The following is a 19,112-nucleotide window of genomic DNA, read 5'->3' on the forward strand; positions in this document are numbered from 1 at the left end:
GAATCATGCCACCACTGTGCAGGTGGCTTGCTATCAAGGCATCTTGTGCGCTTGGGCTGTGCTGTGGTGGTGGGGAGTGGTGGCACCAGCAGTCACACCAGCCAGATAAGATCCTTACTACTTCTCTCACCACCCCCACCCATTCGATGCCAAACTGGTTCACTTGAACAAGGCTTGGTTTGGTTCAATCGCAAACCAAACCACCCCATTTGGTTCATGACTGAGCCACCGAACCAGCCCGGTTCAAATCAAACCAATTCAGCATCGAACGATTCATGCACACCCCTAATGTACACCCCTAAAACATAATTGTTTTAATGGTTTTAATGCTGTTTTAAAATATTGTTTTTTAAATTTTAAATTGTTGTAATGTTTTAAACTTTTTGTTTTTGTTTTAACTAATGTTTTACTTTCTGTTTTTATTTTGTTGTAAACTGCCCAGGGACATAGGTTTTGCGCGGTATAAAAATATGTTGAATAAATAAATAAATAAATAAAATAAAAATAAAAATAAAACAAAACAGAAGGTTCCAAGTTCCCTCCCTGGCATCTCCAAGATAGGACAGATTCCTGCCTGCTAGTAGTCTGCCTGGAGAAGCCACTGAGAGTCTGTGTACACAATACTAAGCTAGACAGACCAATGGTCTGACTTGGTAAAAGACAGCTTCCTATCTTCCTATGTACAATTACTTTAGGTCAAATGCTGCTGGTAACTCTAAGCCGTAGTTCCATTAAAGGGTGGTTCTCATCTCCCTTTGAATTCTAAAATACACATTGGCTAACATTTTGTATTTTGGATGTGATGCCATCTATATATATATAATTCTCCTGGGTGTGCCTTGGAATGTGCATCCCAGTGCCCAGCTGATTGGCTGGGCGGCAAACAGGCCTGATTGGCTGAGGCACACTCAGGAGGATTGGTCACCGCGGCAGGCCTGGCCGCAGAGGCCAGAGGCAATGGCGGGCCCAGCCCAGCTGTGGAGGCAAGGCCCGGGGGGGGGGGGAGAAAGTGGGGGGGGGAGGCAGCTGGGCAGTGGAGACTGGGGCAGAAGGTGGGCGGGGAGAGGTAACCACCGGCCCCAAAGAGCACACAGATGCTCTGTGCGGGGTCGGCTAGTAACAAATTATCATTCTAATGATATAATTACTTAAAATAGGATTTAATCTCTTACCTGAAATTAAAACATAAAGCGAAACTACGTAACAGATAGTAAAGTTGTCTTTCATATAACCACTCCATTACTGGTGTTATTTCCATTTCTTCCGTTCCAGATACTGAAGTAAACTAGAAACATGATGCAGAACATTTGTTTCATGAATTTAAAATTTAATTATATTTGAGGAGTTATAGAATTACTTTAAAAATAAAATATCAATATTTTATATTTATATAAAATATTGATATGATTGTATCAATATTTTATGATACAATTATACTTTTACATTGTATTGATGACTGTTCAAACTTACAGCATGCTCCCTCAGAAATTCTGCCTCTGGAAGTCATTTTAATTGACAGTAGAAGTTTACAGCAAATGGGCAGTCATATCAAAGTTAATGTAACAAGAGCTTCATCAAAACAGTAATAGGACGCACAGCAATTGAGAAAACGATACTGCTTATTTTGGATTTTGACATTTCCTTAGCCTTACCTCTAGAGGGTGCTGGTGAATTATAAAGAAAACATAAGAATTCTACTGTGTCACCTGACACCTTACCCATCAAAGCTGGTGTCAGAGATTTTCATTTTTAAAAAAGCAAAACTCACAATTATGCCACTTCTCTCTAGAAATATATATCCAGGACCAAATACATATCCCAAATTGCATTGATTGTTCTCTGCACTCAGTTTGGGATCATGCTATTACTCAACAAGCAATTATTAGCCCTTTGCTATGGAAGACACTTCAATGCACAATGTGTCCCTTCAGGTATCTATTCCTGTTCCTTCCTAAACTTCACAAAAACCTCAAACTTTCACATTCTTCAGATACTTCTAGAAGATTTATTCTGAAGCTGTAACAGCACAATCCTATGCATGTTTACTTGGAAATAGGTCCCACTGAATTCAGTAGAGATTAAATAACTGTTGCAAGTTACCCTAACCCTCTTTTAGGTAAAACTGACATTTAAAAAGATGAGGAAAGAAGGACTCCAAAGACATGCTATCTGTGGTAACAGACAAAATACTGAGGAGAATGGATGGAGTGTGCTCCTTTGGGGCATTTTGGAGGCAGAGCTACAGTCGAAATGCCTGAAGTATAGCTGCTCGATGTGTTCCAGTCAGGTGGATACCAGCCTGTGCATCACATAGCGGGCAACCAAGTTGCAGAGACAATATCAGCAGAGCAGATAATAGGTGGATTAAAAGGCAGAGTGCAGGGTAAGAAGGCAGAAAGGCAAGATAATGAATAAGAGCCATATAACTTCAAAGGCAGCAGGCAAAAATGTTTTGACAAATCTAAATGTCCTTATATATGCTGGACCACACTGATATTTAACAGAGGGTATCCAAAAAGTTAAACATCAAGGGTTTAACCCAAGGGTTTAAAGGGGCAGCACTCTGACCTTGAGCCATGTATTGTGGTGCTGTTGAATGGCCACAAATGCACCTGCTGCCTTCTCTGATGTGGACCTCTAGAAGAGCAAAAATCCTCTGATGGTTGATGTATATGTTGATACTCTTTGACTGAAAGATCTAGACTGCCTGTCCCAAGTCCAGGATATGTCAACACATTCTCCTCAGACACATTGACAGAGAGTTCATGTAAGACAAGCTGTTGCTACATGTGCAGCTTGCCACAAGTTAGCAAGTGCAGAAAGAGATAGGCGGCAAGGTTAACCAGATTGGGAAAGAAGCTGTGTTACCTTAGATACATATGAAGCTGTAATAGTCCAATATTCTTTACTTTGCCTAGCCATGTTGGCAGAAACTACTTGCAAGTCATAGGGATCATAGGTTCCTTCAAGGTCATCCCTGTTTCTTATGAGACAATATATATACTCTCCATCATCTTTCTTTAAAGAAGGTTTCTGATAACAGAAAATAAAAGCAGTAACATGGACAGATTAAAATGATTATGCAAATACTATTCATTTTTACAAGCAGCCAAATTATATGCAGTATAATAAATCCACTATTTTAAAACAGATCTGTGTATAATAACAAGATAATTGGCTGGTTTCATAGTTTATACTGTAAAAATAAAGCTTATTAAAACTTAACCATCACTGATTAATGAAGATCACAAAGTGAGATTATAAATACATTCACTTCTAAGGACCATTATATCTTTAAAAGGCACATTGATTTTTAAAAGTCAAAACTAAAAATGTCTCTTCATCAACAAAAAGTCCCTGGGAGAAGAAAAACAAGTTGCTCATCTGTAACCAATGATCTGGTAGTGATTGGTTGCAGTCATAAGAATGAGTACTGTCTGTGCGGGAGTCATTCAGGCAGAATTGACTAGCTCCTTGAAGTACAGCAGCCATAAGAATGGGTGACTAATGAGCTGTTAATCTGGAGGCGGGCATAGTATGCTAAGGTAAGACCCTTTTCAGCACACCCCTCCCGAAATTGGCCTGAGCTGCAGAGCGGAGGTCCAAAGTGTAATGCTTGACAAAGGTATGCTCAGAGGACCAGGTTGCTGCAGTACAAATGTCTCTGAGCCTGATTCCTTCCATATGGGCAGCAGAAATAGCATAAGCCCTAGTAGGATGGGCCTGTATGGTTTTAGGAGGGTCCACCTTTTTTGTGCTTGTAAGCCAGAAAAATCAACTGCACGATCCAGTGGGATAGTCTCTGTCTTGATATTTGGTAACCTTTCACGTTACCTTTGTAACTTACAAAAGCCTTTTTGTCTTTCTATAGGGTTTGAAAAGGAGAACACATTTCAAATCCAAGGAATGCAATGAGTGCTCAAGAGGTGTCATGGGATTCTGGAAGAAGGTAGGTAAGATGATGTCACTATTAATATGAAAGTCAGTGACTATTTTAGGCCTGAATTCGGGCCATGTGAAGCACTACTTTGTCCTCATGGAATTTTGCATAGGGAAGATCTATATGAAGAGCATTTAGCTCGCTGACACGGCATGTCAACGTTATGGCCAATTAAAAAACAGTTTTCTGTGTTACCAATTTAGGAGGTGCCGTAGCCATGGGCTCAAATTGAGACTCTGTGAAGGCTGAGAGAACGAGAGAGAGGCTCCATTAATCAGTGGACCATCAGATAGGCAGGTAAAGGTTGTTTAACCCTTTAAGGAATCTCTTAGAGTCTGGGGGAGAGAAAACAGTTTTCCCATCCCATCCGGGATGGCAAAAAAAATAGCAGAAATAGCAGCCAGGTGAACTTTGATGGAGACATTGACCAGGTTACTGTGCTTCAGAGATGTGAGTCAGAGTAAGACTTCTCATGAAGTAGCAGCACTAGGCAGGAACCCATGTTCATGAGCATAAAGTCTGAACCAATTCCACTTGCTATTGTAGTTTATGCAAGTAGAATTCTTCTGGTTGTTAAGGAGGATGTCAGTCAAGAGTGTATACTCCTTGTTGTCAAGTTCAGAGTTTTTAGGTTGGGATGACATAGCCTTCTGCCTTCCTGAAGGAGAAGAACCTTGGGTTGAGGCAGACGCCTGTGGCGACCCTTCAACAGTCTGAGTACCTGTTGAAACCATGGCTGCCAGGGCCACCATGGAGCAATCAACATGCAGTCCGCAGATTCTTCAAGGATTTTCACTAGTACCCTGTTCAACAGACAGTAGGGCAGAAAAATGTACAGAAACCGTCAACCATGCATGGAGGGCTAGTCTGTATTCCTACTGAAACATACATGGGCACACGAAGATGCTGGATAACCAGAGGCAGTGGCGTTAGTTGTAGAGCTGACAGAAGGGGCGTTGCACTTGGTGGGCACTTGGTGGGCATTGCACCATTTTGAGGCCATTTATCTCAAGTAACGGGCGCAGCTGGCGTATCAGCTGAAGCTGATAGAAGGCACTTCTAGCCACCGCCTCAACCTGGGGCACCAGAGATAGGTTTGGATCCAGAAGCACTCCCAGACCACGTACCTGTTCCTTCTGGAGAAGTGTGACCCCATCCAGAACAGGAAGGTCAAAATCATCTCTCGAGTTCCAACCTTGCATAATAAGTACCTCCATCTTATCTAGATTAAGCCTCAGTTTGTTATCCCTTGTCCAGCCCTTTATTGACTCCAGGCAGGCATCTAGGGTGGTTATGCCTACTCCCGATGATGTTGACATGGAGAAATATATTTGGGTTTCATCAGCATACTGACAATACCCTGCACCATATCCCCCTAATGATCTCTCCCAGCGGTTTCATGTAAATGTTAAACAACATCGGAAACTATATGGAGCCCTGAGGGACACCATATGAAAGTTCATGGTTTGAAGAACAACAGTCTCCATAGAACACCATCTGGAACCTGCCCAAGAGATAGGAGTGAAATCACTGCAAAACAGTACCTCCCACCTTCAACCCCCTCAGATGCTCCAGAAGAGTACTATGACTGATAGTATCGAAAGCTGCTGAGAGATCCAAAAGGACCAAAACAGTCACACTACCTCTGTCTTATCCCAACTGGAGATCATCCATCAGGCCAACCAAGGCAGTCTCCACCCCATAGCCCGCCCAAAAGCCAGTCTGAAATGGCTCCAGATAATCAGTTTCCTCCAAGACTGCCTGGAGCTGAGAGGCCACCACCCTCTCAATAACCTTGCCCAACCAAGGAAGGTTGGAGACAGGTCTGTTATTGTATTCCTTTTGTGTTCAGGAATACAATACCATTAAAATAAATGAAAATTGGTCATAAATTTCAACAGGTCCTAAATTGCATCCTAAACAAACAAACTGCCTTGAACTGAAAAAGTAAGTACCGGAAGCATGATCTTCTGAAAATCAGCTGCATCTGCTGGTTTAGTTACAAGTCCACATGGTGGTAATGATGTCTGCCACCCAAGTTTATCTCTCAGTCTCAAAATATGATATATCACATCATCAATGATGGGTTCTGGAACAGAACAATAATCAGTAAATATTGCTTTCACCATATTGTCGCCGTTATAAATTTTCCCAAACATCATATTCCATTTTATTTTACTAATGAATCAAGACAATTCTTGATCTGTGAAAAACCCACAATTATGAACATACTAAACTATGACCACATATCTCTGTTGCCAGATTTGGCTTTTTTAAAGCCAAATTTTGGGTTACGGCCCATTTGACTCACGAGTATGCCCCTTAGGTTCTGGCCACACTGCCACATATTAAGCTTTAACAATAAAGGGAGATGATATTAAGGATGTACACGAATTGATTTTTTTGATTTGATTTGTACCCAAACCAAATCACCCCTAATTTGTTTTGGGTCTGAATCTGCCCCTCCCAAATCACCCCAGATTCTATCTGTACCCAAAGTTTCCGAATCTGAATTGATTTGGGGCAAAAAAAGGAAGGGCGGTATATAAATTAAATAAATAAATAAATAAATAAATAAATAAAATAAAATAAAAAAGAGGTTCCAGGGGCAAAAGAGTGGGGTGGGTGGTAGTGCCCAATGGGTGGAATCTACCACCCAAATTTCAATGAAATTGGGCAGAGGGGTGATTTTTTTAAAAAAAGAAAATTGAATTTGGCATGTCTTTAAGCTTCCCCCCATATCAAATATGGGAATTTCTGCAGCCTTATAACTCCACATGGGGGCACCAGGGTGGCCCAAAGCGGGTTGTGGTGGGTAGTAGTGCCCAATGGGTGCATGGAAGCTGCCACCCAGATTTCAACAGAATTGGGCAAAAACGTTATGAAGTTCACGGTCTTTAAGCTTTTCCCCATAGGGAATAATGGGGATTTCATCAGCCTGGTTATAACTCCCGGGGGGGGCACCAGGGTGGCCAAGAGAGGGTTGTGGTGGATGGTAGTGCCCAATGGGTACAAGGAAGCTACCACCCAGATTTCAAAGAAATCAGGCAAAGAGGTATTTTTTAAAAAAATTGATGGCATGTCTTTGTGGCAGATTTGGGGCAGAAAGGGGGTTCCAGAGGCAGAAGAGTTCGTCAGGTGGTAGTGCCCCAATGGGTGCCTGCTACCACCCAGATTTCAAAGAAATGGGTGAACAGGATAATTTTTAAAGATTTTTTGAAGTCGGTGCATATTTAAGCTTTCCCCCCATAGAGAATAATTGTCATGGGCATGCTGGAAGACTCCGAGGAGGAGTTGGAGATTGAGACAGAGCAAACAGTAGATGAGGGTGGGCAAGGACCAGAGCTTGCTAAGGAGAGTGGGTCTGCCGTACAGGGAATAGAAGAATTACAGCCGGGTGAGGCAGCTCTTGTGGAGGAGGCGCAACCAATCCCAGCGCCGATCCAAAAGACAACAAGAGCTAAAAACTCACATACGTAAAACAGGCAAAGCTGCTGACTCAGCAACTCTTAATTGACAGCACCGGGGGGGGGGGCCTCAGCCTATTTAAGACACCTGTAACAGAACTTCCCTGCTGATAGCAACAACAGTTTCTTCCATGCTTCTTGGCTGCGTTCCTGTATTTTTCCTTGAAAGTGTTTAGACCTTGGACTGACTGACCTTGCCTCTGGATTTCACTTTGGACCTTGTTGAATTTCGGATTGATGGACTGGTTTGGACAATTTATTCCCATAGAAGTTTGTTATTCTCCTTATGCTTCTGGCTGCGTCTGGCTAAGCCCGGCAGATTTACGAAAATAATGGGGAATTTCAGCAGCACCATAACTCCACTTGGAGGGTACCAGGGTGGCCCAGAGCAGGTTCTGGTGTAGTGCACATAGGGTGCCAAACACCCCCAAAACGACAAGCCCATGGGCCACTGGATTTTGTAATTACGTCTGGTGGAAGGCTTCCTCTGGTTAAGCAAGATCTTCATTAGAAGCCTATGCGACCCACTGTTAAATGAAGTGTGGGTACATCTGCATGTAGTATTTGGCTGTTGTCTTGTGTCAGAAAGTCTACCTCTTGCAGTAGCCTTCAATACTTGTTTCCTGATAGTTTGAGTACCTGTGGAAACCAAGGTTGCCTTGGCCTCCACGGGGTCACTAGAATGCACAAAGTTGGAGGAGCCAGTAGAAGTGCCACCACACGATTGATCAACGGTTATGGCAGAAACATGTATGGGATCTCCCGAATCCAGTACATCTGAAACACGTCCACCAATGACTGTGGGTTATGACCTGCCCTGGAACAAAAGCAGTTGCACTTTGTGTTCTCCGAGGTCTATGGTAGGACATACCCAGTCCTCGAAGAGTGCGGCAACATATTCTGTCTATAGCTCCCACTCATGTTGGTGTTGTTGGGCAGCTCAGATCATCAAAGGTGCAGCTCAGATCATCTGCTAAGACACTGTCCAGTCCCCATATGTGAATTGCCAAGAGGTAGATCTGATGTCTGATGCACCAATGCCAAAGTTGCAGGCTGAGGGCGCAAAGAAACCACAACACTGTTCCCCCCTGCCTGTCGATGTAGGCCAGGGCAGTAGTATTGTCCAATTGCACTTGAACTACTTATCCCTGCAGAAGTGGTAGAAATGCTTTTACTGCTAGAAAAACAGCAAAGAGCTCCAAAAGGTTGATATGGAACTGTCCTTGCTGTGGGCTCCACTTGCCTTGTATCTGATGGCCTTTGCAGTGAGCACCCCAACCCAACGGGGATGCATCCATTGTCAGCCAGATAGTAGGAGTTATTATATGAAAAGGGACCCCTTCCAGGAGGTTTCCCTTGTTTATCCACCAATTCAAAGAGTGCAGAATCTGTACGAGGATCTCGAAATGCATTCGCTGGCTGTCCACGTTCGGGTGGAAATTGGAAAGAAACCAAAGCTGTAGTTTTTGCATTTTTAATCGTGCATAACGTACTATTGTGTTGCAGAATGCCATGAGGATTAATAGGCTCTGAATGAGCTGAGCCAGCTGAGTTGGATGTTGTTGGAAGTCGAGAATCAGATCCGTTGCTGTTGTTGTTTACACAGTCAGACAAGTGTTATTGACTGGTATGTTTTATCCAGACATTGAGTCCTTCCCAAGGATCTGGGATGGCTGAATTTTATTGTCAATGTTGTTGCTGTTGTTATAGATATCGTCGCAGAATATAGGCTGTTCCCAGTAAAGCTGCTTTCTGTAATTGGCTGATGGTGATTTCTGTGGCCCCTATGGTGTTGAGGTGCTCTTCAAGTTGTCTTGGAATTGCACCTAGGGTGCCAATTACCACTGGGATTATTTTGGTCTTTTTCTGCCACAGCCTTTCAATTTCAATTTGTAGATCTTTGTATTTAGTGATTTTTTCTATTTCTCTTTCGTCTATTCTGCTATCCCCTGGTATTGCTATGTCGATTATTTTAACTTGTTTTACTTTCTTCTCAACTACAGCTATATCTAGTGTATTGTGTGGCAGATGTTTGTCTGTTTGTAGTCGGAAGTCCCATAATATTTGTGCATCTTTGTTTTCTACCACTTTTTCAATTTTATGGTCCCACCAATTTTTGGCTACAGGTAGCTTGTATTTTTTGCAGATGTTCCAGTGTATCATCCCTGCTACCTTGTCATGCCTTTGTGTGTAGTCAGTCTGTGTGATCTTTTTACAACAGCTGATTAGGTGGTCCACTGTTTCATCTGCTTCTTTACAAAGGCGGCACTTGCTGTTTGTTGTTGATTTTTTGACTTTTGCTCTTATTACATTTGTTCTTAGTGCTTGTTCTTGTGCAGCCAGTATTAGACCCTCTGTTTCTTTCTTCAAGTTGCCATTCTTAAGCCATTGCCAGGTCTTGGTGATGTCTGATTTTCCACTTATATTGTGCAAATATTGACCATGCAGTGGCTTCTTTTTCCATTTTTCTGCTCGGTTCTTGACTTGTTCTTTCTTGTAGGCCTGCTTTCTTTCATTGGTGTTGAATAGTTTCTCGTTATTGACCATTTGAAGTGCATCTTCTTCACTGTCCTTGATATATTCTTCAAGGCTTCTTTTCTCCTCCTCTGCTGTTTGATGGACTTGCAGAATTCCTGTTCCACCTGAGCTGCGAGGGAGGTATAGCCTATCTACATAACTGCGGGGGTGCAGAGCATGATTGATGGTCATGATTTTCCTGGTCTTACGATCTAGTGTCTCTGGCTCTGCCTGGGTCCAGTCTATTATTCCTGCACTGTATCTGATATTATTATTAAAACTTTTATACCGCCCTTCCAAAAGCCTCAGGGCGGTTTACATTAAAACACCATTAAAATCAGTTAATAATTAAACAAAAATTATAAAGGATAAAACAATGATTAACAATTAAAAACATCATAAAACAACAATTAGATAGTCAGAACAATTTAAAGGTATAGCCCAGGTGTTTATGGCTTGTATGGTGTAGGTATAATAGGTATAGCCCAGGTGTTTATGGCTTGTATGGTGTTCCCACCATTGAGTTTGGACTTGAGGATTTTTCTAACTCTCCTGATGTATTCACTTCCAATTTTTCTTTTAACTTCAGTGTGTGCAATGTTATCAGCCTGGAGAATGCCCAAGTATTTGTAATGTTCTTTCTCTTCCAGGTTCTTGATGTTGCTTCCATTGGGTAGTTCTATTCCTTCTGTTTTTGCTATTTTTCCTCTGTTCATTATTAATGCAGCACACTTGTCTAGTCCAAACTCCACTGCTATATCGCTACTGAATATGTTTAGTAGTGATTCGATTTCTGACTGGGACTTTCCATACAACTTCAGATCATCCATGTACAGCAGATGGTTGATCTTACTTGATGTTTTAGATGTTTGGTATCCTAGACCTGTTTTGTTTAGTATTTGTGGAAGTGGAGTCATGGAGATTACAAACAATAGAGGGGATAGTGAGTCCCCTTGGAAAATACCTCTTCTAATGCTAACCTGTCCAAGCGTCTCGCTATTGATTAACTGTGTACTCCACATGCTCATTGCTTTTTAAATAAATATCTGAATGTTTTTGCTGACACCAGTTGTTTCTAAACATTTTAGTATCCATGTGTGAAGCAATGAGTCAAAGACCTTCTTGTCTTTGCAACAATCCATGCAACACTTAGATTTGTTTTTCTTCTCTTTCAATTTTCTAAAATCATTTTGTCAATCAGCAGCTGGTCTTTTGTGCCTCTGGTGTTCGAGCAATTTCCTTTCTGTTCAACTGGAAGCTGCTTATTAGTTAATAAGTGTTGCAGTACTTCATCTGCTATGATTCCAGTTAATAATTTGAACATGGTTGGCAGGCAGGTTATCGGTCTATAATTACTTGGAACTGCACCTTTTGCTGGGTCTTTCATGATGAGATGAGTTTTCCCAGTTGTTAGCCATTGTTCAATATCACCTCCTTGCAAAATGTGATTGAACTGTTTTGATATATGTTTATGAAGGCTTGTTAGGTGTTTAAGCCAAAAGCCCTGCAGTTCATCGTCGCCTGGTGCTGTCCAGTTTTTAATTGTCTTTGTTCTTTCACTTATTAATTCTGGTGTTATTATTAGATCTTGCATTTGTTGGTTACATTTTTTGACCTCTTTCATCCAGCCTGCTTTTTTATTATAATCTATTGGATTATCCCTTAGTTTCCCCCAGAACTGCACTGTTTCTTCTTTATTTGGTGTTTCTATGTTTCTTGCAGTTTCTCCTTCTATGCTTTGGTAGAAACGTCTCTGATTCGACTGGAATTGGAGATTCTGCCTGTGTTGTGTAATTCTAGCTTCATACCTGCTAATCTTCTTTGACACTGCTGTTATTTGCTGCTTTATTGTGTCCAGGACTTCTCTAATTTTCCTTGAATCTAGATGTTATTTTTGGATCAGATACTGTTTGGTGTTTTCATTCTTCTGCTTCTTGTCTTTCATATCTTTCAATTTACTAGCATCCGATCCAAGCCTGGAGATTTTATTTTCTAATCTAATCTTCCATTTAGGTGATGTACGACTTTCTTTTTTGACAGGTCCACTGATCTTATATCCAAGCTCTTGTGTTGTTGTTGTTGCTGCACTGTACATTAGTTGGTTTGTTTCTTGCAAATTATTGGTTGTTATTTCTGCAACTGAGGCATTGAAATATTTTAATGCCTGAGCAAGTTGTTTTTTGGCAACTGTTTTTAGAGCTGGAAGTCGAACCCTGGTGGTTGTTTGGTTCATGTGCTCATTTATTTTTTGCTTTAGTTCTTGTTACTTTTCTGTTAAATGGCATTTGGGTTTTTGAGGTGAAGGCAAAGGGGAGGTTGCCTGGTTTTGATTTTGAAACAGTTCAGCAATAGTGGCATCCTCTATTTCCAACACCTCCTCCACAGGCAAAGAGCAACTTCTTCAATTGGTGGTAATTCTTCTTCCATATCTTGAGCCTGTGTTGCTCTTTGCAGTTCTTCCAGCTCAACTTCTGTGAATACTTTATTTCTTATTATGAAACTTCTCTGGTCTGCTAACCTTTGTTCTGTTATTTCTGTATCTGGATGCTTCTCTTTCCAAATTTGGTACATTCTTTTTAAATAACCTCTTCTAGTTGGGCTAGAATTGTAATAGCAGATCATTATTTCCTTGTTGGCATTTTTTGTATATTTTTTCCGATTAAGCAACGTTTCTTCCAGTAACCCTGTTGTCTCCAGCCCTGGTTGCTCAACTGAGGATCCTGAGTCCTGTAGCCCACTTGCCACCAGAGTCCTGTTGCCCACTTGTCCAGGGACTCCAGCACCTGGCGCGGTCCTTATTGACCCAGGTGACGACCGATCCGGTATAGATTTATTAAAGTTACGTCTCACCATATTGTTGATGGGATGATGATGATGATGATGATGATGATGATGTTTATACCACCCTTCCAAAAGGCTCAGGGCAGTTTACATTAAAACACCATTAAAATCAATTAACAATTAAAACAGAAATTATAAAACTACATAAAATAATAATTAATAATTAAAACATCATAAAACACTAATTAAATAGCCAAAGCAATTTAAAAACAATGCACTCATAACATTCCTGGGGTAGGTATGCTCATTTTGTCTCTGTGTTTAGGATCTTTCCAATGTAGCTTATGACATGAACTGCTTCTAGGTGGGACTTTGTCCAACTGACTTGGTTCCCCAAGTCTTGGAGGAGATCTAACACATATGACATCTAAGAATGTAACTCATCTTGGTCTTCTGATGTTGTCAGCGGTCCTGTGGGGAGGAATTCTCTAAGGAAAACTTTCTGCCCTCCAGTACTAAATTCTAGGCTTGGGCACGGCCTCAGAGTTGGAGAAGGAGGGAAGTTCATTCACTCCATTCTTCTCCTATCAGCGGGAGCAAAAAGGTCTGAGATTCTCTCTGGGAGACAGTCAGACAACAAGCCCATCCCGGCTGATCTCCTCATCCTCAGCAGCCCCTGGCTTAAATAGAGCCCTGTATTTCAGACACTCCTCCCCCTTCCAACCTGCTCTGCCTTCCCTAGCTGCACAGGTGTCATGGCCAGCCAACCCCTGGCTCCCAAAAGGGGCTTGTCTAACTCCACCCCCTTCCTTAATATCCCTGCACCCGTTTGCAACTGTGGAATATCATTGCTATTCTCTCTCCACCAAGCTACCGTCTCCTGGGCTGTCCCCGCCCATCCCCCAGCAGCTGTTGCACTTCTCCCTGAGCCCTCCCTGATTCCTGATAGGTAATTACTGTGGTTAACTTGGCGTTTGGAGCCCCCGGCTTCCCTTGGCACCCTACCATTTGGCTGGGTACACAACCCTGTCTTGCGGGGGATGGTAGGAACGCCCAACAGGCATTAAGAGCCAGTCATTCAAATACGGGTAAACAGCAATGCCCCACGTTCTCAGATAAACCACCACCACAATCATGCACTTGCTAAATACCCTGGAGGCAGAGGAGAGGGCAATACCTTGCATTGGTATACTTGATCTCCAATGGTGAATCTTAGATATTATATCTGCACTTTCCTGATGCTAATGTGAAAACACACATCCTTTAGATCCAGTGCTGTAAGCCGGTTCTCTTGATACAGAAGCAGTAGGATCTCTTGCAATGCTATCATTCGGAATTTTTTCACATGGACAAATATGTTTAGGTGGTGAAGGTCCATGATCGGATGGATCCTGCTGTACCTCTTTGGTATTTGAAAATAATGGGAATAAAATCCCTCCCATCTGTGTGCGCACTGCACAGGGGTGATAGCCCCCTTCACTAACAGCTCCTTCACCTCTTCCTCCAATGATGGGGTCGGTTGGGTGAATTTCATCCCTGAACATTTTGGTGTCATCTTGAACTTGATGGTGCACGCCATGGAAATAATTTTCAGGACCCAGCAGTCTGATGTTAAGCAGTGCCATTCAGGGGCATAGCGTGCCAGCTTGATGGAATTGGACGCCGGCATTAATGGTGGGGTTAGAACCCAGGTGGAGTTGGTTGCACACTATGATGTTGTACCCCTAATGGTGGAGGTGGTGGGGATTGGGTTGGGTGATGTAATAGTGGTGGTGGGCGGACACAAACCTCAAAGATGTCTCTGAGGCTCCACTTGCTTAGTATGTTGCTATTGGTTGTTCTTGTTCTTGTTTTGATAGGGACGCTTATTGTAAGGATTATATTGTTTTCTGAATGTAAACAAAGAAGAAGATGCAGTGAAGGTCCTTGCCCTAAATTTTGATTTCTTTAACTTCTCCATTGTGGAGTTTGTTTCCTCACTGAAGAGGCCTTTCCCATTGAATGGCAAACTTTTGATCTTTTCCTTCATATCATTCTGTAGAGAGGTAGAGCTAAGCCAGGCATGTTGTCGTAATAATACAGTGGCAGTCATAGATCAAGACTCAGATTTGGCCAGATGTTTTGCCATGCTGAGCTGTTGGTGAGTAACTGCCACTGACTTATTTAAGATCTGCTGGAACCGCTTCTTGAATTCCTCAGGTGACAAAGTGTCCAAGTAATGTTGCAGCCCTTCCCAGAGGCAGTGATGATATTTGGCTATGCAGGCTGAGTAGTTCACTATTTTGACAGACAGGCAGGATGTGGAGTAAATTTTTCTGCCCAAAAAGTCCAACTTTCTACCCTCTTTATCACCAGGTATAGTATGACATCTACCTGGCTTTGCAGAAGTTGCACAATCTATAACAAGTGAATTAGGAGCTGGGTGCTTCAAAAGGTAGGCATTGTCCTGTTCCTGAAAAACAGGTTGCTTACCTGTAACAGGTGATCTGGTAGTGGTTCCATACATTCATAAGGACTGGGTTCTGCGCCTGCGCAGACCATACTTCAGATAGAATTCTCTAGCTCCTCGCGATGCCCAACCGCCGGCAGCACGTGGCTGCAGTACCCTTAAACGGCGGTTAGGTGTCCCCTTTCCTCAGTTTCTTGGTGATAAGCCATTCAGTGTATCTGAGGACGACTGGCACTCTGATCTTTAGTTGAGTCAGACAGTAGGTCAGATAGAACTGTTGCTAAACAAACACCGTAGTTTAATCCCCTCAATCCTCTTGAGCACCTTGAACATGCAGTGGGGATGGACAGGCGGGTCTTATGAATGTATGGAACCACTACCAGATCACCTGTTACAGGTAAGCAACCTGTTTATCTGGATAGTGGTTCCAACATCCATAAGGACTGGGTGAATCACAATCCAGAAGCATGGAGGTGGGTGCAGGAAGCTACGGTAGGATTCTCTTTAAAACCACCCGTCCAGATTCAGCCGCAGCTGCCAATCTAATGTCCAAAGCATAGTGCTTGATAAAAGTCTGGTGTGACGCCCACGTAGCTGCCACACAAATGTCCTGGAACCTAATGCCCGACAGGTGTGCTGCAGAGGTTGCATACGCCCTGGTGGAGTGTGCCCGTACCTTAGAGGGCGGATCAACGTTCTGTAATTCATAAGCCTTCCTTATCAATTCCACCAGCCAGAAAGCTAACTTCTGGCGGGATGGGGGCTGCCTTTTATGTCGGCCCTTTTCACAGACAAATAGGAGTTTCGTCTTATGCACTCGCTGTGTAGCTTTCAAATAGTACAGTAGCGCCCTCCTTACATCCAGAGAATGCTTTGCCTTGTCAAGTCGCGACTCTGGATCCTTAAAGAAGGTTGGCAAAACTATATTCACATTGAGGTGGAAATCAGTGATGATCTTCGGCCTGAAGTCCGGGTCCAAGCACATTATCACCTGATCTGCGTGAATCACAGTGTATGGCTCATCAATCTGGAGGGCCCCGAGTTCACTCATTCTTCTTGCTGTGGTTATTGCCACTAAGAATAAGGTCTTAAGAGTTATTAACTTTAATGACGCCGAGGCCATGGGTTCGAAGGGGGCTTCTGTCAGTGCCCCAGCACCAGTGAGAGGCTCCATTTTTCTGCCGGCTGTCGAACAGGTGGGTAAAGATTATTTATCCCCCTGAGGAAGTCCTTGCATTTAGGATGTGTGAAAACAGTTTTGCCATCCCAACCTGCGTGCCGTGCTGACAAAGCCGCCATGTGAACCTTTATGGACACATTTGCCAACCCAGCTCTCTTCAATGAGGTGAGATAAAGGAGCACTTCTTTAAGTTCTGCCTTCTTCGGTTGAAATTTATGCTCCCGTGCATAGGTGGTGAACCTGCGCCACTTAGCATTGTAATTCTTCCTCGTAGATTCTTTACGCGTGTTCAGAAGGATCTTCTTCAGTAGCCTATCTTCCAAGCTGTCAGGTTTAATACTGACAGGTTGGGGTGCAGGCTCTGGCCCTGATTCTGTGAAAGTTGATCTTCCCACTTGGGGAGCCGTTTGTAAGTACCTTTCGAGAGTTTGAGTAGCTGAGTGAACCAGGGCTGGCGAGGCCACCAGGGAGCAATCACGATTGCCCGCGTATGTTCTTGAAGCAGTTTGGCCACGATCCTGGAAAGGAGCGGAGTTGGTGGATATATGTAGAAGAAGCTCTTCACCCACTGAAATTGAAAGGCGTCGCCCTTGGAATGTCTTCCCAGTCCCATTCTGGAACAGTAAACATCGCATTTCTTGTTGAGTTCTGTTGCAAACAGATCCACCTCCGGCCGCCCCCAGGTCGCGAACAGATCTTGTAGGATCTCTGTGTGCAGCTCCCACTCGTGTTGAGGTAGTACAATCTCCCTGCTTAATGCATCTGCCAAACAGTTCAGGCTCCCCTTGATATGTATTACTTGTAAGTGGAGGCCTTTTGGAATACACCAATTCCATATCTGCAAGCTCAGGTTGCACAGTGCACGTGACACTGTGCCCCCTTGTTTGTTCACATAGGCTATTGCTGTGGTGTTGTCCATCTGTAGTTGAACCACTGTGTTCTGCAGGTCGTTCCCCAGCGTAAGCAAAGCCCTGTATGCAGCTAGTAACTCCAGGAAGTTGATATGCATGTGGCATTCTTTCTGATTCCAGAGACCTTGAGCTCTTCTGATTTCCATGTGAGCGCCCCATCCGCTCATGGACGCATCCGTTGTCAGGGTATAAGATGGTAATGGGCTCTTGAATGGTACCCATGTCTGGCGTGAATCTCAACCCCTGGAATGGAGGTAGATCCTTGAACTCTATAGCATAACCTGTCGAAACTATTCATAACTGTCACGCCCTCGATCTCCAACAGTGAGGAGGAAGGGAAAGCTGTCAACTTTCCAGGCGATGCAGGAGTGTCTGAGGGCCAAAGCCCGGCTGTCAGTGTTCATGAAACAGCTGTGGATAATGACTCTGAGCAGGCACAACAACCTGAGGCAGCAGAAATCATGAAAGACCAATTGGAAGAAGAGCTATGCAACCAACCCCCGCTGACCCCCCAACAGCGGCGTGTCATGAGACGCAGGGATCAATTGGAGACTATTAGGAAAAGCTAACGCCTCTTGCAGAGGGCTGATAAGCCTTAAATCCCTGCCAGCTGGGAGCTCTCGTGGCTTGCACTATAAATCACGTCGTCAGTCGGCTACTCACTGCTGAAAAACAACATTCGTCAAACTATATGTCGACAGCGTGCAGCCAAGTCCGGTCAAGATCTTGACAGTAACACCCACCGGTCTGATGTTATGCGGTGCCATGCTTGAGCATGATTGGCCAGTTTGATGGTATTTCCAGCAGGCGACAAGGTGATCTTTTTCCTCGTGCTTTTGTTGGTGTTGAATGTCTCGCAGGGATTCGGGGGCAAGATGTTGTTGGTCAGTGGGCTCTGTAACAGATCAAAGCTGCTGCTTTGGTTGCTGGGACGCCTTATTGCGGCCTTGCTGGTTAGGCCTGTTCCGTGGCTGGAACTGCCGTCGATTATAACGTTGGTACTGGAGTCTATAATCTCTTCGTTCCGGCTGGCGATAGTAACCCTGTCTCTGTTGATAGGGTTGGTACCTCTGGTATGACTGGCTCCGTGTAGAACTAAGTTTTTGGTTCGTGAAGGAGCGTGCTGTCAGTTTGGATTTCTTCCACTGCTCCATGGTCGTATCAGTGTCATCTGAAAACAGCCCCTTTCCTCCAAAAGGCAGACCTTCAATGCGGTCTTTCATATCTTGTTATAGTTGCGTAGCCCTCAACCAGGCGTGACGCCGCAATACAACCGCAGATGTTAAAGTACGTGATTCGGACTCAGCTAAGTGCTTAGCATTAGCTAGTTGTTGTCTTGTTGTCAAAGTGGTACGAAAAAGGTAGCTTCGAATTTCTTCAGAAATGCTTCGTGATCCAATGAAGCCCATTGGTCATACAGAAGTTCCCATTGCGAGTGGGTGTACTTAGCTTGGCAGGCAATATAGTTCACAGTTTTTATTGACAGGCAAGCAGTTGAATAAGTCCTTCTGCCTAACACGTCTAGCTTACGTCCCTCTTTGTCCACCGGGGTCGTATGGCGTTTTCCCCCTTTAGTGGTCGTAGCACAATCTATCACCAATGAGTTTGGTGTGGGATGTCGTATTAAATACTCATTGTCCTCCTCCTGGACATGGTACAAAACCTCCAGCCACTTGGAGGTTGGTGTTGATGTCTGGAGAATTTCCCATGCGGATTTGGCCGCCCGTGAGATGTGTGGCAACATCGGCAAATACACCGGTTGTAACCCCATTGCCTTGTTCATCATATTATATACTGGATCAGCTAAATCCAGTGTCTTTTGTTTCACATCCAGGCCGAGGACACGGGCCATCTCTGCAATTTGTTG

General features: G+C 43.6%; 1 protein-coding gene across 14 annotated transcripts in view; it reads right to left on the minus strand.

Annotated features, from left to right (window-relative positions):
- Positions 1-19,112, minus strand: part of DNAH14 (dynein axonemal heavy chain 14) — a 477,343-nt gene that overhangs the window by 439,321 nt on the left and 18,910 nt on the right. For 12 of the 14 annotated variants that reach the window (XM_053307834.1, XM_053307849.1, XM_053307840.1 and 9 more), the window contains 3 exons: positions 5,896-6,029; positions 2,869-3,033; positions 1,173-1,285 (listed from right to left, as the gene is read on the minus strand). In XM_053307834.1, coding sequence (XP_053163809.1) covers positions 1,173-1,285; positions 2,869-3,033; positions 5,896-6,029 — 412 coding nt within the window. Of the gene's footprint in view, positions 1-1,172; positions 1,286-2,868; positions 3,034-5,895; positions 6,030-19,112 lie in introns of those variants that run through there. The other 2 variants (XM_053307905.1, XM_053307936.1) reach the window with 2 other exon arrangements.

The sequence above is a fragment of the Hemicordylus capensis genome, chromosome 1 (assembly GCF_027244095.1).
Source record: "Hemicordylus capensis ecotype Gifberg chromosome 1, rHemCap1.1.pri, whole genome shotgun sequence".
Taxonomy (NCBI): Eukaryota; Metazoa; Chordata; class Lepidosauria; order Squamata; family Cordylidae; genus Hemicordylus; species Hemicordylus capensis.